General features: G+C 35.7%; 1 protein-coding gene across 6 annotated transcripts in view; it reads right to left on the minus strand.

The window, feature by feature from the left end:
- BRD1 (bromodomain containing 1) overlaps positions 1-26,395 on the minus strand; it is a 63,929-nt gene that overhangs the window by 11,479 nt on the left and 26,055 nt on the right. For 3 of the 6 annotated variants that reach the window (XM_055807714.1, XM_055807713.1, XM_055807715.1), the window contains 6 exons: positions 23,280-23,408; positions 22,168-22,480; positions 21,118-21,378; positions 17,385-17,873; positions 2,493-2,628; positions 1,047-1,174 (listed from right to left, as the gene is read on the minus strand). In XM_055807714.1, coding sequence (XP_055663689.1) covers positions 1,047-1,174; positions 2,493-2,628; positions 17,385-17,873; positions 21,118-21,378; positions 22,168-22,480; positions 23,280-23,408 — 1,456 coding nt within the window. Of the gene's footprint in view, positions 1-1,046; positions 1,175-2,492; positions 2,629-7,369; positions 7,579-17,384; positions 17,874-21,117; positions 21,379-22,167; positions 22,481-23,279; positions 23,409-26,395 lie in introns of those variants that run through there. The other 3 variants (XM_055807716.1, XM_055807717.1, XM_055807718.1) reach the window with 3 other exon arrangements.

The raw sequence follows: 26,395 nt of genomic DNA on the forward strand, positions 1-26,395 counted from the left end.
CAGAAAGCAGACAAAAGAGCTCATATTAGACAGAATACATAGTAACATAAAATAATGCTGTTAAGTGTCATATGGTCCTCCTTTTAGGCAGCTGTAGAATGTATCTGAGAACAAAGAATTAAGAGAGATCAAGGAGAATTCTGAAAAAACAATAACAGAAACTTGAAGTGGAAATTGTTAAATTTAAGACTACCCAGGACAGAGTAAGAAAAGCAAATGATAAAGGTTAAATGCCGTATGGTTACCATACAGATAATAAAGATACTAAAACTGAAAGTACTGAAGCATTAGCTGGCAACAGATTAGCTTCAAGAAAGGAAGACAAAACCTGATCATATAAGGAGGAAAGAATAGACTAAGGCAAACAAAGAGCCAGATAAAAGCACTAGAAAGACATGAAAGAGTCCTGGACAAGGAACACCCGTGATGAGCGAGAGAAGAGCTGCAAGGTCAGAAACTAAAGTCAGGCCTGCTAGACGCTGCAAGGCTGAAACACAGTTCTACGTACGGAAGAGAAGACGTACTTAAAGTTTGTAATGCAATGAAAATACTAAACAGGTAAAAACCATACCAACAGAACAGTTCTTTCCCTAAAATTTGTTATCTTACTATCCTCTACATTCCTAGAAAACTCCACTTCCTTCCAAATTCAAGTTTTTCCTGAATCAGAGCAGACCATGTCTTACTCATCTGTCAACATGTCTATACAGAACAGTATACGAGGAGAACGTTCTAAACCAAAAAGCCGAACAAGGAAAAATATCAATGGAACCACAAGTAGTGCTTCAGGCCAAGTTTCATTTGTATTACTAGAGTAGCTTGCGCACTTTAAATACCATTTATTAATCAAAAAACCAAGATCAGGCACCATTTTCTTCAGTCTTTAAAGAATTAAAAGCAGAAACCAGTGGTTTCTGCAATGCTATCAACCCCACTTTCAGGATGTTTAATATATTTCAACAGCGAAAACAGAATGCTAGAATCTGTGAAATAGATGGACAAAATTATAGACATTCAATATTATTAAGAACGCAAATTATAGTTACCAGCTGCAATTCTTGCTGCTTTGGCATAGTTCCCATTTTCAATGCATGATATCAATTCACTTCGGTCTTCCAGTGTGTGTCTTCGTATAAGTGCAGGTTTTCCTTTACCACATTTCGGTAGGCTGAAACTACCAAAGTATTAATATTAAAACCATCATTTGATAACTAAAATTGTTCACTATAAATCAAGACTTAAAAAAAATAACTTAAAATTCATCAGTACACCGTAAAACCAGAGCCGCAAGCTCTAACACATTTTACGTAACAAACACAAACTACAACATAAAAGCCAAAACCTCAGATTATTTTCATGTACAGATTTGCCTGGTTATCAGCAAAAGACAAAGAGTACGTGACTGCATCTCAATTGCTCTGCAGGTTATACGTGCACAAATGACAGAAGCTGCTTTGTCTTCAGTGTTGAGTGGACACTGGCCAAATGAAAACACGTTCCCTCTGCTCCAACAGTTCCATTACATAGGAAACCCAATTATTTTGTCTTTCATTTTTCACTACAAATTCAAGTCCTTCAATTGCAGAGCACCTATACGCAAAATGGGAAATTTGTTCTCTGCACACTTATGTAAGAGATCACAGAATTTGAGCAGTAATTATTCTAAATCAACTCCTCAATATATCACATTTACAAGAGATGCAATATTCAGTTCTCTTTGTTTCTGAAAGTCTGTTTTGCCTGCGTCAATGAGTACGTTAACACCATTCCCTTAAACAGTTTAATACTGATCTTGAACACATGAATAAAGCCTTCTTCTTTTCCTCCAACAGATTTACCCTGTACTCCCATATGCCCCATCCTCATAGCTCTGGAATGGAGACAGCTACCTTTTACCCAGAGATTAGCGTGCTTTTACATGATACGCACCACTGGTGATGGAAAAATATTTATCAATGGTGGCAGAGGTGACCACTCTGACAGCCTATCTTTAACCGACTTCACAAAGAGAAGGTCAATAGTAGGTACACAGGTGCTATCGTCACTGCAGTAACTAGACGGTAATCCAAACCACAGACTGATAATCTACAGTTTCACAGCTACCGAATTTACCTTGCCTGTGTACAAAACTCTGCTTTGGAAATGGCTTCTCTCCTTCCCTCACCAAAATAAACACACCCATTTCTACTGACAGGATTAGGAAGGTAACTAAACCAAGATACTATACGCACAAATACGTATATGTATAATCTACATAGTGCAAAAGACGCATAAGTCAAGTATAAAGTGTAACTGCCCGAATCTGCAATAACCTGAATTGATCAAAAGAATACTAGCGATCCTGAAAGTTGTCTCAGATTTGATACACAACTGAGAAAATCAAAAGGTACTCTTCTTTTAAAAAATCTACGCATCCTCCGATGTGGGTCACAAGCAGTATAGAAAACTGATCTATTCAGTTCCAATTCTGTATTTTGGATTTACAGTTTTACCTTGAGTTACACAAAAGACTGTTACTAGATGAAATACTAGATTCTGATGCACAGCGGCGACGAGGTTCAACTTTTCTTCCCGGAGTATCATCTAATGCTCTCTCTTTACTTCCATCTCCAAAACCATTTGACAGACCTACAGCATAACACAAAAATAAATTGCATCAAACCAGAAACCACACCATTTTCATTAACAACTTTTTGCTTTCATTATTTTCTGCACTTCAAGTATTTTGATGTGATGAAAAAGAAAGAACATGAACATTAACAACATATTTCATTTCAAAACACAGTATTATAAATAGGAGGTTCCTGTAGTCCAGATTTTAAAGATAGGATGGAAATTTGGGTATCATAAAAAAAAGTGAAGATTGTAATATGGGAAGTGCCAAATGGAATATCAAATCAGTTTTTCTATGTAATGTTTCCAACCACTACGACAGTCAGGCTGCAGAAGTTGGGTAGGAAAAACAAGAAGAAAAAACAACACACCAAACGTTACAAACCAGGCAAATTTACTAATGACCACAACGCTCATTTGAATGCAATGTTACACCCTTAGGTCAAGAAAACCCTTTTCAAACACTGGAAGTAAAGAGTGGTAGGGATTCCCTCCTGATGCTATCTATTTCTTCCTGAAAGTCCTTCTATTTTAGTAAATTCAGACGGACATCATCAAGCCTGTTCTCTGTGTTCAACAGTTATATGCACATTACTACTTCTGACTATCCTTCCCCTGGCACAAGTTTACATACATCCAAGGATATTACATGTTAATTTCATAATTGTAATGAAAACATTAAAAAGGCATTTATATTACAAACTACTGATTTGATGGGCTGCCACCAATCCCACTCTGGGTTTGCTAATTCACAAACAGTATGGTTCCTATTAAGCCACTTCCATATTTGATTAAATAGACAAGTTAAGAGGTTTAAAATACTGTTTTAAAGACTTTTCTCCAAGGGCAGGGGGTGGTGGTGGTGTGTGTGTTTGTGTACATTAGGACTTAAGACAGAATCCAACACAGCCTCGGGAATATCAACAGAAACAAACTGGCTAGAGACAATGATACTAGCCTGCAAACAGCTACTGCAAGCTGTAGACTGCAAAGAGAACAAAATTTTAACACTAATTCAATTCTGAGCACACTTATTTCCTTATAATGAAGTTCTTACTTAAGGCATACAACCAGCATGCTTCTCATACTGCAAGAGCGAGCTACCCATCCCAGCCACCCTATTATCAGTGTCTTAAAGGTCATTGTGATCTTCGTTCATTCAGACATAGTCAAATAACCTTATATAACTTCACATGCCCCTCCATAAGGCATTATACTGTAAGACTTTACTAGTTTTAATTCTTCCAGTATGTCTTATATGAAGACCTCTGCAAAGAAGGCTGACAACTAAGGAACTTGAGCTTAGCAAGTTATTTTGTACAATCCAGTCATGTTTCAAGGCATTCCATACAGCAATTAAAGGGATTTCCCCCTCCTCCCCAGGAGACCTTCCATTTGGATTGTCAACACAATTTTAGATTTTAAAGAGAAAAATGGAGAATTTATTTAATGGTCGGAAAGATTTATAGATAAGCATTCTCTTTCACTGTCATTTAGTTTGCATTGTAGAACATTCATTTAAGAGAGTGTTTTTTAACTTCTGTATTTGCCTTTGATTTCCTATGCAAAAAAAAAAAAAAAAAAAAAAAAAAAGAAAATATAAAGGTAGCATTGTCTCAAGTGTTCAAGCACCAAACTACAGGCTATTGATTAATCTTGTTCTCGTTCTCAGCAAGTCAGTACAAATAGCTGGAGATTAAGAAGTTCAGTCTCAGACTATGCTGAAAGACCTGTCAAAACAGAGTATGCTTTATGAGAAAGCTTCAGTTCCCCTACACACTATTGCAGCACACTTCCCACAGCATCTGAAATGAAAAGCTGAAAGAACATTCTGCAAAGATAAAAAGAAATAAAAGAGATATCTCAGAACTCTGCAAATAACTATTTTTTAATTCTTAGACATCCTGTCAGACCTATTTTTCAAGTAAGGTGTAGAAACGGTTTTGTTTTCATTCTGCCACAAGCCAGAGACACATTACTCAAGTTACCATTCAGGCATCCAGCTAATCTCAATCAGCTATCAGCAGAAGCAAGTCAGATCACAGATTAAATTTTAAAGACAAAGTAATTATTGCTACCAGAGGCAGAGCACAGTTCAGTTCCCAATAGACCAAGAAAGTAGAAGGAAACAGCTGTTTATTCTTGTAAGACTATGTATAAAATGTTTAATCATATGTATGCCAAACATGGCTTGGCAACATATCTCTGTGCACACCAGTTCTGTATGTGTATGTATATCCAGGACAAAAAAAAAAATTAGGGACTAGATTTACATTTTGATTGCTTCAATCAGTTTATGATCATGCTGCCACTGAAACAGCCATTCTGGCGTTCAGTCATCTGCCATTTTTTTTCTCCTCATCACCACATCAGTACCAAAAAATACATGGTTGTGGTAGTGAACGAGTTTTCAGTGATGCACTGGGCAAAGCAACCACGCGGTTGCCTGACTGCCGATGCTGAGAAACAAGGGATGCAACAGAAACACACGGCTACAGCAACAGAGACAGCTCTCTGCAGTAGCTGTCAAGCCCTATACTAGCTTAGACTCATACTGTAGGTTATGTTTATTTAATGACTCATTTAATTCACTAACTTAGGTTTTTAAGATTACAGTAAGCAAAGTTTTTCCAGCCTGTAGAATGGTTACTAACAGTGGGGAAAAAACTTTTTTGACAAATAGGGAATATTAAAATGCAACGAATTCAGAGCTTCTCACACACATTTCTCTCTTGCTTGTGGAAGTATGAAAACCAAAGCACATGCAGGCTATCAGCAGGAGTAATCTTCCTGCTTGTAATAACAAGCCCCAAATTACATGAGCTTACGCAATCCACAAGACTCAAATTTATACAGTCCACTCTTCAAAAATTATAAGGAACATACATTATTTTAAGAAAGGAATACCTGAATGCTTATTTTAAACGAAACACACTCAGATCTTGTCACAGATGCAGCAGTTCCTAAGTGACCTTGTAACTTGCCAGAAGAATCCAGGCAATAAAATGCAAGTGCTTTATGGTATTATCAATGCGCAAAAATTAAACAGATATACTACATTTATATGCTATAACAGGGAATTTGGTTTTCTTCACTCATTACGAAACTCATTCTCCCATGAATCAAGAAACACTCCATCTCCTGTAGCTACTAGAATAAGTGAGATGAAAGAGCACCGTTTGCTTCAAGGAATTTGCATTTTATTGGCTCGAAAGATATTACTAATAAGATCAAATAAAAAGAATCCATAGGAGAAGTAACTCATCCTGCTTTGAGGGCTAGTAGCCTGGGTAAGCTTGCAACAAACTTCTATGAGTTACTCACATTTTCCAAAAGCTCATGATTTAGCTATATCAAATGAGCTTTCTCTGCAGTCATGGAGAGAACTTTTATTAGGTCAGGTACTTAACTTCTTACACATACCTCCTCACCAACACCCCTGATTAAGAGCAACCTCCCTCACCACAAAAATCCCAAACAAACTAAAACCTTGAATTAGTGGACGATTCCTTTATGTTTTCCCCTCTGTTCTTAAGCTTCATCAAAAAAGCAATGCACTAAGGGGCAGAACTCAACTTTTTTCATTTAAAAAAATAATATTCACAAACAGTGAGGTCTGCTATTGATCTTAAATGCAGGGTTCCTGTAATTTCCAATCTTCAGTTTTAGACTTGAATTTACATAGAAAGTTTACTGCTATGTCAATAATGCTATATAATACAACAATTAAAAAAAATAATAATTGCTAACAAACAGCTACAAACTGAAGAAAATAAAAAGGCAAGCCAAAGATCATCAACTTAATACTTTTTCACAGGTTTCTCACTACCCTGAAAACTGTATTCATAAGGGAAAGTTGTCTCAACAGTAGGATTTTTTTCTTAAACTGCAGCTAAAACTTCCACTGACTACCCACATCAAAGCAAGTTAGAATCTTGTTGCCCATACACAGCAAATTAATGGAAGCAGGAAAAGGTAACTCTTGAAAGACAGCAGAAATTCAGAAAAAGTGACAGAACAAAACTCAGGATAGTTCGAGGAGCAGCATGCTCCATCAGTGTACAAAACGCTGCCATGGAATACAGAATTGTGCATTTCAGACTGTGATCGCATCTTGTAGTTCTGCTGGAACAAAAATAAAGAAACAGAACTTGTATAAAATTATCTAAAGCAATTAAAACTTCGTTATACACAGCTTGATGCAAAACTAAGCATATCCAAATGTAAGGTGAAGTGTTGTATTAAAACCACAGCTGAAGAGCTGAGAAATAGTGAAAATCATTAAATAACTTCAACCACTAAATAAGTGGGAGCATTCAAAAAAACTAATGCACACAGCGCACCAGCACTTAACACAACAATATTTAAGTTCATTTTACCAAGCAAGGACTAACCCAGTCCTGACTTGTGCACTTACCCAGCACCAGTGATGTTAAGTCTTCATTAAAAAATACATATTAGAGAAAAATGTGTATTTTTTAGTAAAACTACATAAATGCACAAAAATAGGTAAAAACATTTTTTTTTGTACACTTCTCCAAGGAAGATTAGACTGGTTTTGGGGGAAGGGAAGAGGATGGAGATGGAACATTCTTAACTAATCTGCTCTCACAGAGCATGTTCTGGGAATAAGAATGCTGGGACTGGTAAAAATCTGCGACCAATTTGTGTCACATATACTACAACATGTACAACTTCATAACTTACGGAAATGGGGCAATATATTGAATGAAGAGCATAGTTTCATATATGTCAAAGACTTCCTCCAACAGTGTTCATTTTTTTTTTTGTTTTAAGGATGGCTGGTGTCTCCAACATGATCCAAAATAATTACTTCAAATGTAATTGTCTTTCTGCGTTCCAAAATGATCAGTTAATTGAATTCCATTCCATGTTGAGGATAACAGAAAATAATTAGGATCCAAAGAGATAAATACCCAGCATGATATTAGTTAATATGAGAACCTGGAAGACAGTGAAAAAGCCATTAAGTCTCTCTGAAAGGAAACAGAGCTTTCAAATAAATAAGCCATCCTTACAGCAGCGTCCAGAGACAGTGAGAATGCTACAAGTGTTCCATGTATTCTAACACTAATGCTCAGCTAAAGTTTCAAAAAGGGCAAAACTAGATTAAAGTTTCACTTAGATTCTGTCCTCCTTCTTGAAAAAGAAAATATATGCAAGTCATTGAAAGCACAGAATACAACCTCCATGTGCATGATATGCATCAAGAACATGGTTCTGAAATGTATCTAAAAATCCCTCCATTAAGAGTAAGAAGGGGGATGACCCTAATTTAAGAGGATTTATATATACAAGTATGCACAGGCAGGATAAAGGAATACCTTAAGGTAATAAATAGTAAGAAGTCACTGTATTCTTAAATATGCAAACCTCAAAAACAGATGTACTGCAGCAACAGGAAGGTATCCACAAAGTTGGTAAAAAGTGAACCTTAGAGCAACCCTATAAATGTCTACTTCCAACACTAGTGGAGTGCGAAAAGAATACTAGACATAATCCTTCTTTTCAGAACACACAGATGAGTATCTGAGTACATCAAAGTTTACAGGTTTTAAAACAGTCTTCAGTATGCAGCCAAAATGGGAACCAGTTACTCTCAAAGATGATGAAGTTTGGTGTGAAGAGTCCCCCTGGATATAAAGCTTTTAAAACTTGCTGAAAATTTGGTCATGGCCAAAGACGGCAAAGAAAGCTCAGTGTGAGCCCATGACACGGTACCTACACACTGAACAGCAGCAGCTTTCAGTACCCTAAATAGAAATATTTCACCTTTGTTGGTTTAAGTAACACATAAATGAATACAGTTTGGTGGTTCACTGAATAATCAAAGTTTGATATGTTTCAAAAGAGTGCTTAAGAATTTGAAATATAGAAATAAGAAGTGTCTTTGGCTAATCAGATGAGAGTCTGCTAAAACAGCTGAATCTGAATTGCTCATCAGAAAGGAAAACTAATCAACATTTAATAACTACAGCTTCCAAAATATAAGGATTTTCTGTTGGTCTGTGCACAACACTAGGATCACCGTCTAGGATGATTTGTTCAAGACATTTTAAAATATACAAGTCTGAGGCAACAGTAGTGTAGGAGCTTGAAAACATTCCAGAAAAATCTGAAAGGAAAAAGAAAGCAAAAATGTTTCTCAAAAAAAAAAAAAAGTTTACAACAACTTCTAGACAGTATCATCTGTGTCTCTGGTATAGAAAAGACTGATGACGGTAGTAGCACAGTAGAAAATGCCATTAAAAAGTGCAAGCACAAAACTTGAAGAATTTAAATCTAACTTTACAAACTGAATTCTTTAGTCAGCTCTAGTTTATATGATTTATGACATGTAAAACACACAGATGACTAAGTGCCTGAATCACACATAGGTCAATGGTAACCATTCAAGATACAAGAAATATCATGGCTATAGAAAGTCAATAGTATTTAGGATCATTTACTTTAATTATCATGACAAAGACTACTTATGAGGATCTAAGATCACAATCTCTTTTCCAAACATTTTTTCTGAATTATGCAGCAATGCAAACAGTAAAGATCTTCAGGAAAAAAAAATATTTTCTTACACATTTTCCATTTGAAGATTTCTATTTTCTCACCTAACAAATCTTGATATAAATTAAAAGAAAGAAAAAAAATAAAGCAGTCAAAATTATTTTTCTTCTCAATTTATATTGAAAAAGCACGATAATTACCTATCAATATACTGCATCTAACACCTAGCAATCCTTCAGAGCAGTCCACCACAACTCACAAAGGCAACCTAATCCATTTCCGAAACGGAACTAACTTCTTTTTCTTAAATTACTATGTAAAAGATTTTATACAGAGCTTTTACCAACATTTTTTTTTTTCTTTTTTGAAAGTAAATGTTTCCTTGTAATTGTGAGAACATAATTGCTTGGCATAGTATCCAAAGAAAAGGAAACAGACAGATGAACTTTAGAGCTCTCTACATATGCACATCCAGCAATCCTCTGTTAAAAAGGAAATAAGTAATTTGCCAATCATTTGCCTTCTACAGCTATTTAAAAAAATTGTTTATTAATTTGTGCCTCATTCTAGGACAGGGAACAGAAACTGAAGTTGCCATCTGAAAGAAAGATGAAGGCAGGAATGTTTACCAGAGATCTGCCGCTCCTGAGATGACATACAGGACAATGCAGTAAACTGCAAGTTCTTGAATTAGCCTGTTGCTTCATTAAGTTACCAGCTGCATTTGTGGACCTAAGTTTCCAGGCCTTTTGTACCCTGAGAGGTATTTTGCACAAGGAGATGAAAACTTCAAGTGATTCAGTATAAAAGATCCAGTGTATGATCTGAATCATCTTACAGACTGTAACATCGCTTTAAAATTTATTCCAGCCTAGTAAAAAATTAATTGCGCTTGCAATCCTAAGACTGCCTTCCTGGCTTCAACAAAAGGAGCCGAAAAGACAAAACAACACGCTTCACTGCTCATGCAGTCAACCTGACAGTGCTTGAAGCATTGTAAAGTGAAGATAATCAAGGGATATTAAACACCAACCCAGCGTTGCTATTTTTAGGCAGCACTGAACACAGAGTTAAAATTAAGGCCACCTTGCCTATTGACACCATTGTATCTAATCAGATGAATCTATAGTATGTTCCCTGCCCCCTCCTTCAGATCTAAAATACTTTTCAAGAAAAAGATATTTTTATAGAACTCGGTATTACTTAACCATTCTTACCAGCTGATGATTAGTTCTTAACATCTGCTTTCATCTCCACTTTTTTCCAATTACATGTTGTTAGAAAGTAATTTCTGAGTGACAGCTGTATTATTACAGCTTTGGAGGGAGGAGAAAAGGAAAAATAAAGGAAGAAATGAAGGAAAAAAAGGAAAATTAAGTGGGCAGAGAGTTCCCATGTTAGGATAGCATGGTCTGACAGTCCAAGTGAGAGCACAACCAATGAACACTGTTTGGGCACCAACAAAAGCAACTTTGTTTCAAGTATTTTACCTGTTCTTGAGTAATACCTGTTTCTTTGTATGGGATACCTTCTCAACCTGTACACTTCCTCTATGCACACCAAAAAACCTGTGTCTGGGTACTACAAGGGGAAACACTGAAGAGCGCTATCAAGCAAAACCATCCCAAAATACTGGCCTGTGTGTATGACATAGTAAAAGAAAACATACTACCATAATTACTCTTTATGAAAGGAGGACCTCCCTCTATGCATGTAACTACATTATCTGTTCTCATCTAGGGGGAAAAAGTGGAAAGTCAAAAAAACCCAAACAATTCAACCCACGCACAAACTTTTTCTGAGCAACATTCATCTTGCAGTCAATCATGTAGGAACTGTGCCTCCCTCTCTCCGCTCATAGTAGAATAAGCCCCAAGTCACTTCTATTTTTGAGTGTCAGGTTCAGTGCCTGAAGTTACTGTACCTTTAATGGTCCCTACCAACCCAAACTATTCTATGACATTGCAGATAGGTCAAATATAATGGTGATCTGCTCAATTCTGGCACCCGATGTACCTGATACAAGGGACTTCATGATATCTAAGCCTGTGAACTGGAAGACAGAAGGTTATCTATACTCAGCCCCAACACCATGGCAAGTGTGTTCTTAATTTATAAGCACAGTATGGATCTCCAAATTCGCTATTGTTTGTGGTTTTTTTTTTTTAATATCTTCAATAAATCCCACACTTCTCTGTTTACCATCTGCACCACACAGAAAAATTAGTGTTAAATGCCACAGATGAAGCACATAAGGGACTATGACTTTATTTTTAGAAACCCAAACCTGGGACAAGAAATGAGCTAATTTATTTAATTTTTTTTGAAAAAAGAAAATACCAGAATACAGTAAAAGGCTCCACAATTCCTACAGCATCAAGAAGAACAGAATGGCATGTAGAAATATTTTTTTTTATTATTACAGAAGATTCAGTTATACTGATCTCAGAGAACACAGCAATTTTAAGTCAGGTGCTAATAATTAACATCTTAAAAATAACCCAAAAAATAGTACTTTCAAAGAAATTAACATGTTTAAAACCCAAGAAAAACTTCTGAAATATCAATGCATACTATAACTTAACGGATGCATACACTTCACAAGCCTTAAAAAAGAACAAACCCCCCATATACATAGCTGTTCATTAAGTCCCACCGCTCTTGCCTATGTTGCTCAAAATTCCCTCCAATAATATAAATCAAGAAATAAGGAAAGGATTTTTAATGGTGAGGAAGTTAATACTATGGTTCTTTAGATGAAATAAAAGGAACATTTATTCTCTTAAATGTCATTGCAATTGCTGACTGGTATATAATAGTTTCCTTCCCCCCTCTTTCTGTCTTATGCGGTTATTTTATTCCACATTTATTACAACAATCATCTCCTCTTTCTCAAAACTTTTCCAGAAATTAAATTGGCAAAAACTTCAGCAGGGCTGCCAGAATTCCTGTCTAAAGCTTGAGTGGGCCAAATACAAATAAAGAAATTAAGCATTCAGTTGTTTTCAAATGTGTCCCCTTAAACTGGCTTATTTTCTTAGCAAGTGGTCAAAGTTCCTTAGTGGCCTACTATCCAATTAAAAAAAAATAAAATTAAAAAAACACCAAACACACAGAAAAAAGCCCCAACCAAACTTGTAAAAAACCAAGCACAAATCCACTATCATCTCCCCCAATAATTTTCGTACTGTTCTAGTCAAGCTTCATTTTCTCAGCCTCTTTGGTACTTACGGGCTGCTGTGCAGCCTAATTTTATCCTGACAACTCAGCAGTGGATGGAGCTCCCTGTAGTCCCTGTGTCCATACACTGACAAATCTAACATGCCAGAGGGTAATTCCTTTTAGGCCTTCGCAATCTCCAATGCTTTGTTTGTTTGCATGTGCACCATAAAAAGTTTTGGTTTGAAACTTCCTGAAGGCAAACAGTTGAAGTTTTTGGATATCGCTAAGTACTTAGATAACTACACTTCACATCAGATTTTACAGGAAACAACCACTATGCATCTAAAGAAAAAAGAAAACAAAAAGAGTAGTTTTAATTCAAAGTACAATGACTCTAGATCTGTCAGTAGATATAGTCAAGTAGTCAAGTAACTGCATCTTACTCGTGAATATATGTATACATTATCATTCTTGTCAATGTTAATCAGACGAGTAATCATGACAATTTGTTTTTTCACTAAGCAATCTCTAGTTTAAGTTTGTTATTAACTTAGAGGATGTAAGTTACGTTCTTAGACATGCATGTTTTACTTTCATTTCTTCCATTTAGAGAATTGTTCCTGAATGCTGCGTAAAGCTTGATTTTTAATCAAATTGGCTGGTGGTCCAGAGCGCCAAGGATTTATTAGAAATCAAGTACTGAAAGAATTCAAAAAAGAACCTGTGTTCTGTCTTACCCAGATATAATCTCTATACTTATCACACCAAATAAAATTTAAGTAAAAATGGTCATTGCTACAATATTCAATTGTATCAGATACAAGTGGAATTCACATAAAGGTAATTTGCAGACAGTTAAATGCTGTCAAACATTTTGTAGTGATTGGGCAGACACAAAGTCAGCCCAACATTTACTAATAGATTTAATAAGGTACAATTGCATGTTTGTTGTATAATGACAACTGCATGCAAAGTATATATTAAGAAATTATAAATTCCCTCATCCCCCCAAGAAATCCTGCTCTTTTTACTGTGTTAAAAACTAATTCAGTGATCCATGTTATAAATATTTGTTTATATCTGTTTCAGTGCCTTGAGAAAATCTGTGTAGCTAGAAGCAAGAATACCAAGTAAATTACATGTTTCACTTAATTTTTTTATTACTGCTATCTAGCCAAGAAATAATAAAAAGCCAACATGCTGCACTATAATAATCACTATTTGCAATTTTAATTCTATAAATTAAAATGATTGTTTTAAGATAATATATTCTAAGTACTCACATAGTTTCTTACTAACTTAATATTTATGTAGTAGTTTCTAATTAAAATAGAGGGTGTAAACACAGTAACTGCAAATTACTATCCTAAATGTGTGAAACCAAGAACAACATGAAAATTTATTCTGAACCTAATCTAGCATTTTACAATGCTCAGAAGTTATCTTAAAACAATCATTTGTTCCAGGAGTTTATTCTACCTCTACACAACTGATAGAGGCAAAGTTTCAAATGGTCAGTAAAATCTACCTTCTATCCATTAATCAGTTTCATTTTTCTCAGATGTAATAACTGCACCAGCTAATTTCCTGACAAAAAAACCCCAAACAAACCCAAAACCAAAAACCAAAACCCAAAAACTACTCTTTGTAGCAAAAGAGGAAGGTAAGCATACAATGGATATTTTGAAAAGGCCATTGAACTGTTGCAGTTAAGATCTACCATGCCTAAACTTCAAGAATCATCAATCTCTGATGTGACCAAGATTTCCTAAATCAAAACAACCTATCTTCTTTTAGAAGTTGCTAGATACCATATGAAGTAAAACCAAGACACATCAAATACGTATAGGAAATTTTTACACATCTCTCCACTATGTACTTGTCAGTTTCCACTTAGCAACTACGGAGAAAGATGTGCTGTGTATCTAAGATGTGCTATATGTGATAATGCTCTAGTAGAAGGCTACAAAATTAAAATTTAAGGTTACATTATGCTATTGTTTCATATTTTTTTAACGAAGATTGACATATGAAGGGAGGTCTGAGTATTAAAGTGAACTGCTTTCAGTCCTCTCTGAAGGTAAGTCGCTGTGCAATAATTGCCTATTTCTGAAAAAAGCTAGTAGTTCAGTAATTATTTTGTATATGAAAACTAACAACATATAGGACCACCATACTTATAAAATAGTATGCCAATGGATCCTGTATGTGCCTTTCTTGAAACTAACTGGCAAGCACACCAACCTCAAATGTAATTCAAGAGAGCATAAAAGGCAGTCTATGAGTAACAAAACATCAGACAAAGTAGGCGTGGTTTTACTTAACTAGGTTAGCTTTAGCGTGTTCCTTTGAAGAACTTCATATAGGAATACATGTGAGTGACATGAAAGCAGGAAAAATTGAGGAGACTGAGTAAGGTGAAGGACAAAACAATAAAGCATCCTTAAGTAATGGCAAAACCCCCACACTGGTTATAAAAAGATAAGGACGAAAAAAGATGTGACAGTGCAGCTCTTGATCACTTAAAAATTTCAATGCTTTGTATATCAAGCAAAGTCCTTTTAAATGATTTTTTTTCCTGTATCCACTAGAACTGAGAATATATACCATTCACACCAGTCAAAGAAAACTGCAACAGTAATGCATTTTCAACGACAGTGATTGCTCGTTAAGTTGCTAACTCAAAAGAACACATGTAAAAAGCCTGAATCACATACCTTTTCTATCACAGTATGGCTTTGGAGGGAAAAGCTCATGTCTGCTGAATTCTTTTGAATCGTAACGTTTCTTAGCAGCAGCATGAAATTAAAATATTGTGAAAAATAACCAGATAGAAAAAACCCCCAACATATTACTGTATAATCTAATTTATTTTTATCAGAACAGAGACATCTGCATGAATCCACACTAGTTTGCATTATGCGAAAGTAAAACAATTCAACTCTGTTTAAATCCTGAAAAGCATCTGAGGTTTGTGCTGGTTTCCTGCTGAATCGTAGTTCAAAATAGCTGCCAACTGCAAATTGCTTAAATTAGTGTGGAGAGACAACTCTGAGAATAACATGAGGAAAAAAATCTCCAACATGACAGCAAAGTATTTAGTTGTAAAGGGAAAAAGAATCACTGGAATAACACTTGATAAGCTGACACATTGGTACGGACCATATAAAACATACTATTAAAGAGTAACTAGAACACCTTCAGGTGAATTTAATATGGCTAAAACATTTCAATTCACATACACAGTCTCTTCTTGAACAAAGAAATTAAAGGTTTAAATATAAACACCCCCTAAGTATTAGTTCTCTGTAAATTTAATTTTGCGCGTATCTTCATTAGCTTCAGGAAGAGGCTACAGAATTTTTTTATTTTTTTTTTTAAAAAAAGGTAATCTTTTAACCTTTTGAATTTTATTCCTGTTACTAGCCTACATATTACATAAAAAAAAAAATCCACAAGCCTAGAAATTCTGAAATGGGAAGAGTACTAAAATAAGAAGAAAACATCCATAATTGTTTGGGTTGAGGTTTTTTTGTTTTGAAGATAATCAAAAGCATATATGCTCCACATACGCCTAACTCCACAGACAGAAATGGAACAAAATGACAAGATTTTAAATGTATTCAGAAAACTGGTGGGATTGTCTTTGGTCAAGAATTAAGTCAGTTTTCATATATAATAAAAACATTTTTTCCACAAAAAGAAATAAATTACAAAGTTTTAAGATGAAGAATTCAAGGAATCAGTATTAATTCCTGGTGTGATCTAGCACAAAATTATTCAGTGTGCATGTGATAAAATGCAATCTATGTAAGAAATTACCTAGATTAAAGACTGGTATATTGGAATATTTGGAAATGAAAGCTTTTTATGTCACTACCGAAGATTAACTCATTTGTATCATCATACTACCTTCACATGATTCCTACTTCAGAACTAAAGTACCACATCAAATCCATACCTCTTTCCAAGCTGTTAGAAAAAAGAATGGAAACTGGGCTTTCCAAAGAGGCAAAACAGAAAACCCAAACAAGAATCTAAATGAAAAGACACACACACACACACATGCCCCCCAATCTTATACAAACAGCTTTTGAATCACATGTTCATAATAAACGTTCAACTACATTACTGTATCTTTCACTCAAACCCACAAAAATACACATGCTGTTTTCATACCTGCATACGGGTTATCAACATGACAATGAAACAAAAATAATTATTTCAAAGGTGATATTGAAGTCATAGCAATGGCCATGGATTGTTGTTAAGGAAATATACTTAAGTAATTTCCTTTTGCTGCTGTTCTTCCTCAAAGAGGGTTTTATTCAAATGTCTCCAATAAATAGAACTACAGTTCACTAAGAAAAGGTGTAATTAACATCTTCAACTGTGCCGCACCGATGTTATCAAGATAACTTTTTTGTTTCTATAATGCTCTTTAGAGAAATCTCACTAAGACCATAATCTTACACTTAGATTCTTCAACTTTAAATAAAGTGCACCGACTAAAAAAAAGAAACACGGGAAATGTCATTATACTTTGGGATTTTAACACTTCCATAAAATACATGGGTACACAAAGCACCCCACACACAGTCATCAGTTTCATAATGTGAAAATATGCTTGGAGTAACACTATAGCAGAAAAGTCATACATGGAAGATGTATTTTCCATGCTCCTCCTCACAAGAGTTCTAGTTTTGGCACCATATATGAAGTTTCCATATAATTTCACGGGGAATTTTTTAAAAAAAAAAAGGTGCTGATTCACCTTTCCTATTGGTTGCAACAAATAAAACAGAACACTGCCTTAAAAAAAAAAAAAAAAAAAAAAAAAGGGCACCCACCCACACATGTAAATTCAAAGATCCCACTGCTAAGCGAAAAAAGTAAAACTTGGTTCAGGTCTAACTACATAGGGCCAACACAAATTAATTTTCCAAACTGTAACTACTCAAATGTAAGGAAAAACTGTTCCGAGTGCTAAAATCTGAAGATTACCAATTACATGTATGTCAAAAAATTATCAGGTATGTTAACTTTCGAGATGCATCCATTCAAATAAGTTTTGTAACATTTACCTGTATCCAAGCGCTTTACAGGGGACTCATCATCAACCTCAGAATCTCCACATGCACTCCTTGATCTTTTCCTTGGGTGCAGAAGTGTCTCCAACCTTGGAAGGACTACAGACAAAAAGGTTTTGGTCCCTAGCTGTGGAGAAGTTGGCTGGGTTTCAGTGTTCTTTGCAGACTTTTGGGGGCTTATACTTTTCGATTTGCAGAAGAGAATGGATGTACGTCTGTTTACATCAGTTGATGACTCAGCTACAGCAGAAACAGTCGACTCATTGAGATTACTGTCAAGTAAGTGTTCTGGAGTGTGTCCATTTATTTCTTTCTGAATGGAAGTGCTATATAATTCATTATCAAATTTTACTCTTTTGTAAAGCTTACTCTGCTCTGGATTGAGTTCTACTGGTTTGAGGGTTGGTGGTTCTGAATTAGTCTCCAAGTTTGAAGGAAGAGGTAATGCATCTGATGGTTCAAGTTTAGGGGGAGATTTATCTCCTGAAAAAATTATAAATAGAGTGTGATTTTTGAAAACCTGTAGTTATAAAGTCTATTATAAAACTCACTATAAATGTGCAGCCCACCAAATAAATTTCTGTTTGGAAACAAAGCATAACATTTTAAAAACAAACCTTGTCTAGCAACAATCTGTCCTAGTTAGTAGTTCCTACTTTTATACTGGGAATGTAACAGGGATAGAAAAGTAGGTGTTTACAACTGGTGTTAACAATTGACACCTAGAAAAATACTTTTTACTTCTCATGCAGTTATGTTAGTTTAATTAACTAAAAAAAAAAAAAATCAATCCTTTTTTTTAAATATAAAATTGGGGTAGTGGATGATTATCTGTTAAATGCAATTACACTGCCATTCAAAAAAAATTGTTGATAATATACATTTTTAACTATTTCACCTTATCGATAGTTACCTTACCTGCCTAAGACAAATTTTATCACAGAAGCATAAAAAGAAAAAAAAAAGTATTTGTAACCTGATTTACTAGAGTGACCTAAAACGTGGTATAAAATTTACAGAAAGGCAAGATTTGCAAAGCTGTTTTACAGCTGTGGAACCTTTTATATTTCCTTAAGGGGAGGAAAAAGAGCCAACAACCATCTCTTAAGTCCTGCAGCTTGATTAGCCACTAGTTGGCAAATACACACTTGTCAATGTAGACCTGATAGGAAAAATCAGAAAAACCACCCTCTACCATTTTTTCTTCCTTCTTCTTTGTGGTTTGTTTTGGGTGGGTTTGGTTTTTTGCTTTTTTTTTTGTTTGGGGTTTTGGTTTTTCATTTGGTTGGGTTTTTAATTCTTCTCTCTCCCCCTAACATGATCATGTCCCAGTCAATTCCAGTAATTCCATGCTGGGAAGAGACAACGGAGATATAACTGTGACCATACAAAACTAGTTTCAGTTTTATATCCCAAGTGACAGGGAAGAAAATAAACATTCTACTGTTGCAGAATTCCCAAATAGAAGGATTTCCTAACCCACAACTGTCCAACTCAAAAGATATTAAAACCTTCTTCCTAGCTTCCAAAATATACTTTTAAATTAAGAAGAAAGAAGATGCTTACTCTAGAGTAACTGTATGAGACCAGTGTAATATTTATGCTATCTCATGAAGTTTTAAAATTTAGTTAATTTTTCTATGTCACCTGGAAAAAAGGTGTTAACAACTCAAGGGTTCAAGCCCTTTATCTGTAGTGGATTAAATATTAACCCTATGTTGTTTTGGTTTTGGCTCAGCAATGCTTACTTGGGAATCAATGACTTCTAAGTGCAGAAAAATCTCTGCCCCATTGTTTTAATCAAACAACAGCAGAGTTCACATTAAAAATATGTTTTTAAAATGAAGTGTCACTATGCTCACATCCTTTGAAGGCACACAAGCACTAGAATTAGTATTTCAGTATTTCAGGAAGACATTTAGAATGAAAATTACGATCAGATAAGCACATTTAAAGTACTACCAATTAAAAAAGCCTATAGTTTAGAATGTCCAAGGTGACTGTTCTTTGCGAACAAATTCTGATTTCCTTACAATTAATTACAAAATAGTCACAAAAAGATTTAAGCACAGAAGAACACTTGAGAACTATTTAGAGACTAAAACCTAAATTAGTTATTCTGGCACTATATTCTTCACATGATCAGAAAGTGAAAACAGAATTACAAGGGAGTAATCTACAGCTCTTCTAAAATCAGCTCCTATAGAGATCCTGGGCACGGATTCTGCTACTTTCCTCATCTTTCTTTTTGGCAATTTGTTTTCTTCACTCCTCTAAGTACCTTCCATTTCAGAACTGAAATTTGAACTAATGACTATTAGTCTTCACTAAATCAGAACTGTAACAACAACGCCAATCAACTCCGGATCATGCTCTTCATTATGCTTTTTCTAAAAAAGCACACTGTAAATACAACAAAACAGCTACTACTCATTTTTGGACTGTTTTGGACAGCAGCTGCAGTGAAAGACTGTGTCATAAAAATGTTAAGCTACAAGTTAAATGTATTCATTATCTGCCAGAAACTACATTCCTGAAGAACTATATTCAGTAGCATCAACATTTGAAGATTAAGTAAAATTTTAAAAAAATCATTAAATGTTTTAAGAATACTTAACAGCCTCAGAGCAAGATAAGCATGCTGATTCATGTACACTGTTTCTACTGTTGTTCAAATTTCAAACATATAACTTGTTTGAATGAATAAGAATTAAAACACCAAGCTGCTGTTTGAATGGCAGTTAAGGACAGTCATTTTAATAACTTTACCTTTCAAAAACTCTGATAGCAACAAGCTGCACCAGACACAAACTGCTTTGTTTATTACCATGCTTCCACTTTCCCTTAAGCTTTTTCCTGCTCCCATTTAATGCATTTACTCAAAATGAAACATCTCTTTAACTCTCCTAAAGCACAAGTTAGCTTTTTAGAGAAGAGCTGACGGCGAAAGAAAGTCAAGATAGCTTTTTTTTTTTTAAGAGAGACTAGGTTTTCTTTGCATAATTTAAAAATGAGCAATACAGACCTCAGTAACTGATTTAAAAGCTAAAAATGCAAATATGATATTCAACTGAAATATAAAGTTAGTGCTCTCACTGAAATCAACGGGAATTTGCCAAAAGCACATGCAGTCCCAAGACCAATGTTTTGAGGAGTAAGAGAAGCTCAAGGGGAAAGGCTGGTTAGATATAGATGACTTGATTCTACAACGTGAAGTTTGTTAAATCCTATCAATAGTTAGGTTTATTTTAAAATAAATAAAACCCCAACCAAAACCTACCCTCCCCCCTCCCCAGAGTCTGGAGTAGAGAATAAAAAACCAAAAAGCTATAAAAGATAGTACAAAAGCCAGAGTCTTCAGCACCACTGAGCTAGGCTCACATGATCCCTAATACATATTTTAGGCATTTAAGTGTATTTCCAAAAGTGTGTTTTCCACTCAGGCATTTGATTCCTTTTTGTACAATTGTCTGTATTTTCAATTCTTAACACCTCAATTATTAAAAAGCCTTGCTATAACTGTGAAAAATAATGGAGGGCGGTTCTGTTTAAGATCATTCTCATATTCTGAAAACATTTGTTGTGATTAAGTGGCTATTTTATCCATTTAAAAATTAAATAATATTCATAGTAATAACAGTAAAACAATTCTTTAATTCACATGATTAAAGCACCTGACTGAAGACATTTGGAACAGTACTGATTTAAACATGGTTTAAAATCTTACCTTCTTCTTCTCCATCTTGTTCTAACGCTGCACTTTCTTCTTCAAAACTTCCAATACCTGATTCTATTTGAGGAGCTTGGTTGTGTTGCTGACTTAGTTTGTTGCGAATAATGCTGATTTCTTTCTTTAACAGCTTTGCTCTTTTGCTCCTTGACCCACTGGATTTCATTGCACAGGTGAGATCCAGTTTTTCTAGCAACTCTCTCAGCTGTTCTTCCAAGGACATATGCGCCCTGTTTGCAGGATTCAGTAACCTATCCACTGAAGTCAAAACATGTATAATTGGAAACGTGTTAGTGTTTCCCAGAATACCACCACCAACAGGAGGAAAAAAAGAATAAAATTCACTTGCCAGAATTAAAAAATATCATCAAATAGCTACTTAAAGTCTTAGTAGCTTCACCGTTACCAGTGAAGAAATGTCTAAATGAATTCCTACTATATAATTATTATTCTTCTTGATCAGCATTTTGAACAAGAAAGCTAAGTAGCAGAGCAAAGAATTAAAAGGTCAGAAGGAAGACTAATTAATTCTTCTCACCCTAATAGATGATTTCCTTCTTGTCAAAGAGAAGGGCAAAATTATGGTTATAAAAGAAACATGTTAATTACTGTCCTTCACTGCCAAAACCTCATACAACTGATGTCTGTGTCAGAAGTAATTTTAATTCCTAGTATTACAAGTGTACTTGATTTTTTAATTCAGTACGTTATTTAAGAATGTGCTTAAGTTTACGTGCACTGGTAGCCATTTTCCATGACTTTAAAGCACATACAATCATGTGAAAAAGCACTCTATTTAAAAACCTTTTTCATGTATCTTGTTAAATTAGGTTCTGGCATTGTCAGCATCAAAATCTGGATAACACTGTTTTCTAGCAACAGATGTAGTAGAATAGAAACACTTGAACCTTTCAAGCAATGTTTTTAAGCAGAGGGGTGTGAACACTTAGCAAACTGAACAGCAACATTACAACATTTGTATGGAATGTACAGGCTGTATGTAATGAAAAAAAAGCAACTTTTAAAAGTAATTGAAAAACATCTTACCATCTTCCCAAGAGAAAGGCTGGGGTGACTCAAGTTTAGGCCGTTCAGGTAAGTGCATTCCAGTTTCATTATTATAACCGATTCCTTCAGCATCTCGCCTAGCTTGCCTGAGAACTACACCTCCTTGATCTCTTAACCGCACTGCAGCTCTATAGAATATTGTATCTTTTGCATTGTATTTCATACAGTTATCTATGATAAGATTGAAGTCTTCTTCAAACTCACTGAGGTTTTTATAGCCTTGAGCATCTAACCGTTTTCGCATGGTAGAGAAATCCATAGGATGTTTAATATGATCCAAATAGTCTGGAACCTTTGAATAAATATTTAAAACACAAATGGGTAAAATTATCTTATTACAGACAAAATAACATTAGCTATTAACTGATCCACATTTTTAAACATCTTTTGTAACACCTCAAATCAAGAACTTTAAGATGTAGCTTAGAATTGCACATCTTGATATTGCAAACGTTTGCATGCCAACAGAACTTCACGTATTACAAGACCCTGCATCTTGGGCAACAAGCTGGAGCTCTGCTAATAGATGCTGAAACTACATGATTTTAGAATTCTGTGGTTTTATATACATGTTATACACGTATTTATGCATCCGCCTACTTAGAAATATGTTTATACATATGTGTACGTATGTATAATATATACATGTGTATGTAGCAAACGTACACATATATACAATGTATATAGGCATGCATGTTTACATATTATTTATACACGTGTGTTGTATATGGGCATATGCACATATGCACAGACACTCTGTATCTAGTTTCCCGGTGAATGAAAACGAGTATCACCTGCAAACAAGAACACAGCATCTACATTCAAATTTTCAGGCACCCTTTGAGTTTGCTATATCAAATAATCTTATTGCAAAAGATCAATATGTACCCACGTCATTCTGTACAAGTATTTCCCAGAAATTATTTTGGTATATAAGCATAGACTTTCATAGCAGCAAGTTATAACTCATAATGTAAATTATCAGAATAGAGATTAGAAGTTAACATTGCTCCCAACTCTGCATGCAATGATTTCTTTCTTGTACTCAAGGGCCACCAAGTCATATCTAAACATAAGGAAACAAAACATACCTCTTTAAGGTTCACTGGCTGAGCAAATATACGAGCAGAATCCTTTTCCTGCAGCTGGTCCAGAACTGATCGCAGAAGTACAGTGAATGGAGTAAGCTGCAGTTCCATAGCAACCTGCTCAATCTTGACCTAAAGTAGTAATAATTATCCAACAGAGCATTTTTCATTAAGATACCCTTTTAAAGTTGTTTTGCAGCAATAGCGAAGTACTTTAGACATGGAATACAATATAAATGTATTTAAGTTTAATGCTACTTTCAATATCATCAGTTGGCATTTGTCTGACAAACATTTTCAGCTGATGACTTTATAAGAAAAGTCATTCTCATCCCCTCATTGTAGACTCGACTTCAACTCCAGCTTCTCAGAACTCAAATTTGTATTTTATCTATGAATTATTTTCCATTTTTTTAACTGTATTTTTCTTTGAAAAGATGTTACATAACAGCTTCACACTTTGCCAACAATTTGAAAACATGACCAACAATTTGAAGTTAACATGTTTAAAATTAAATTTCCGTTGTATTGCCATGTTCAAAGTGTAAAAAGAGAAACCGATGAACATTTACAGGCTACCTAAGGCCAAAACAAAAAGTAATTTTAAAAACAATGTTTACTGTAAATTCCAAGACAATAATTTAAAAAAACCAGAATCAACAACGTATTCAAGTACTTGATCATCCTTCAGAATTTTCATTATTTTTAGCAATATTACAAGTCCTCTATAGTTTTATTTTCAGGCCATTTAAAAGGATTTATCAACATTTGAACAGTGTCATTATGGCAAAAATAAATGCTTAATGACACATTAATGGGGTGCGTGTATACATATAATAAAAACACTACAGATGCACGTACACACATAAAATACATATGTATTGGAAGTGATATGTAAATGTACAGGAATGATGCATGAAAATTCCAGAAAGCACTCAAGAATTACAAACTATGTAAGCTTGCAATCAACGTTCACAGCTTGCAAAAAGTAAAAATGGAATAGTGCTTTTATAGATAAGGACAAAGACTCTTAAGTGCAAACATTTTGCTTTCGAGGTTTTCATATCAAATGCTATCTTTCGGCATTATCACTTCATCAAATCTCTTCTCCCAGCAATGTTAACTCTAGTCTTGTAGGACTCAGATGCAGCTTTATTTTTTGGTGACAGAAGAATAAAAGTGCTACTCAGTATAGGCACATGTATTGGGAAAGCTTGTAGAGATCAAAATTTCTACAGTTCTTCAGAAACCAATTGTCTCTACTAGTCTAACAAAATGGATTGTTAAATAATTTCTCTACACCAACGCACACAGCATGGGCAACAAACAAGAAGAGCTGGAGTCCACTGTGCTGCTAGAAAGCTATGACCCAGTTGCCATCAGTGAAACTTGGTGGGACAAATCCCATGACTGCAGAGTGGTTATCAACGGCTGAAGGCTGTTCAGAAGGGACAGCCAAGGAAGGAGGGACAGAAGGGTCACCCTCTACATCAAGAACTAAAACTGTGAAAAAGCTGTCTCTGAAGAATAGCCATGAGCAGGTTGAAAGCTTATGGGTAAGAATTAAGAGTTCAAGGCAAAGGGAACCTTGTGGCTGGTGTTCACTACAGGCTGCCTGGTCACAGGGAGCCTATCGACAAAGCCTTCTTATCCCAGCTACAGGAGGCATCAGGCTCACAGGCTCTCATCACTCTGGGGGACTTCAACCATCCCAACATCTGCTGGAAAAGTAGTACAGTGAGCTGTAGCCAATCCAGGAGACTCCTGGAGTCCATTAAGGATAACTTCTTAGGCCAGGTAATACACAGCCTGGCCAGAGGGGATGAAGTACTGGATCTGTTAAGTCACCACCAGAAGTGAGCCAACTGGAGACATCGGGATTGGAGGCAGCCTGGGCTGCAGTGATCAGGCACTGGTGGAGTTCACAGCCCTGACAGATATGGGTCAGGTGAAGAGTAAAGTCAGGACCCTGAATTTTAGGAAAGCAAACCTCCAGCTGTTCAAGAAGTTAGTCAATAGAAACCCCTGGGAAACTGTCCTCAAGGACAAGGAACAGAACAGACCTGGCAGATCTTTAAGGACATTTTCCATAAAGTGCAAGAGCTCTTGATCCCTAGGTGTAAGAAATCAGGAAAGGAAGTTAAGAGACCAGAACAGGCAAGTCAAGACCTGCTGGTCACACTAAAGGGCAAGAAGGAAATGCACAGGCACTGCAAGCAGGAACAGGTATCCTGGGAAGAGTATAAGGACACTGCCCAGTTATGTACAGATGGGATCAGGAAGGCCAAAGCATGGGTGGAGCTGAACTTGGCAAGGGACAAAAAGAGTGGTAAGAAGGACTTCTAAAGATAAGTCAGCCAGAAAAGGAAGGTCAAAGAAAGCATACCCCCTGCAATGAACATGACTGGCGAACGTAACAATGGATGAAGAGGAGGCTGAGGTACTCAACAACTTTTTTGCCTCAGTCTTCACTGGCAACCTCTGCCCACACCTCGTGAGTAGATGGACCACAAGATGTGGACTGGGGGAGCAAAGTCCCTCCCACTAAAGATCAGGTTCATGACCACCTGAGGAACCTGAACGTATATAAACCTATGGGACCCAACAAGATGAATCCCAGAGTCCGGAAGGAACTGGCTGACGCAAGTTGCCAAGCCACTCTCCATGATATTTGAAAAGTCCTGGCAGTCAGGTGAAGTCCCTGATGACTGGAAAAAGGGAAACACTGCACCCATTTTAAAAAAGCATAGAAAGGAGGACTGTGGGAACTACCAACCTGTCAGCCTCACCTCTGTGCCTGGGAAGACCATGGAACAGATCCTTCTAGAAACTATGCTAAGGCACATGGAGGACAGGGAGGTTATTTGGGACAGACAGCATGGCTTCAAGGGCAAATCTTGCCTGAACAAACTAGCAGCCTTCTATGGTGGAGTGACCACATCTGTGGACAAGGGAAGAGCTACAGATGGCATCTATCTGGACTTCTGCAAGGCCTTTGACATGGTCACCCACAACATCCTTCTCCCTAAATTGGAGAGATATGGATTTGATGGACTGACAATTTGGTGGATAAGGAACTGGCTAGATAGTCACATCCAGAGAGCAGTAATCAATGGCTC

This window comes from Falco peregrinus, chromosome 6, assembly GCF_023634155.1.
Source record: "Falco peregrinus isolate bFalPer1 chromosome 6, bFalPer1.pri, whole genome shotgun sequence".
In the NCBI taxonomy this organism is placed as follows: domain Eukaryota; kingdom Metazoa; phylum Chordata; class Aves; order Falconiformes; family Falconidae; genus Falco; species Falco peregrinus.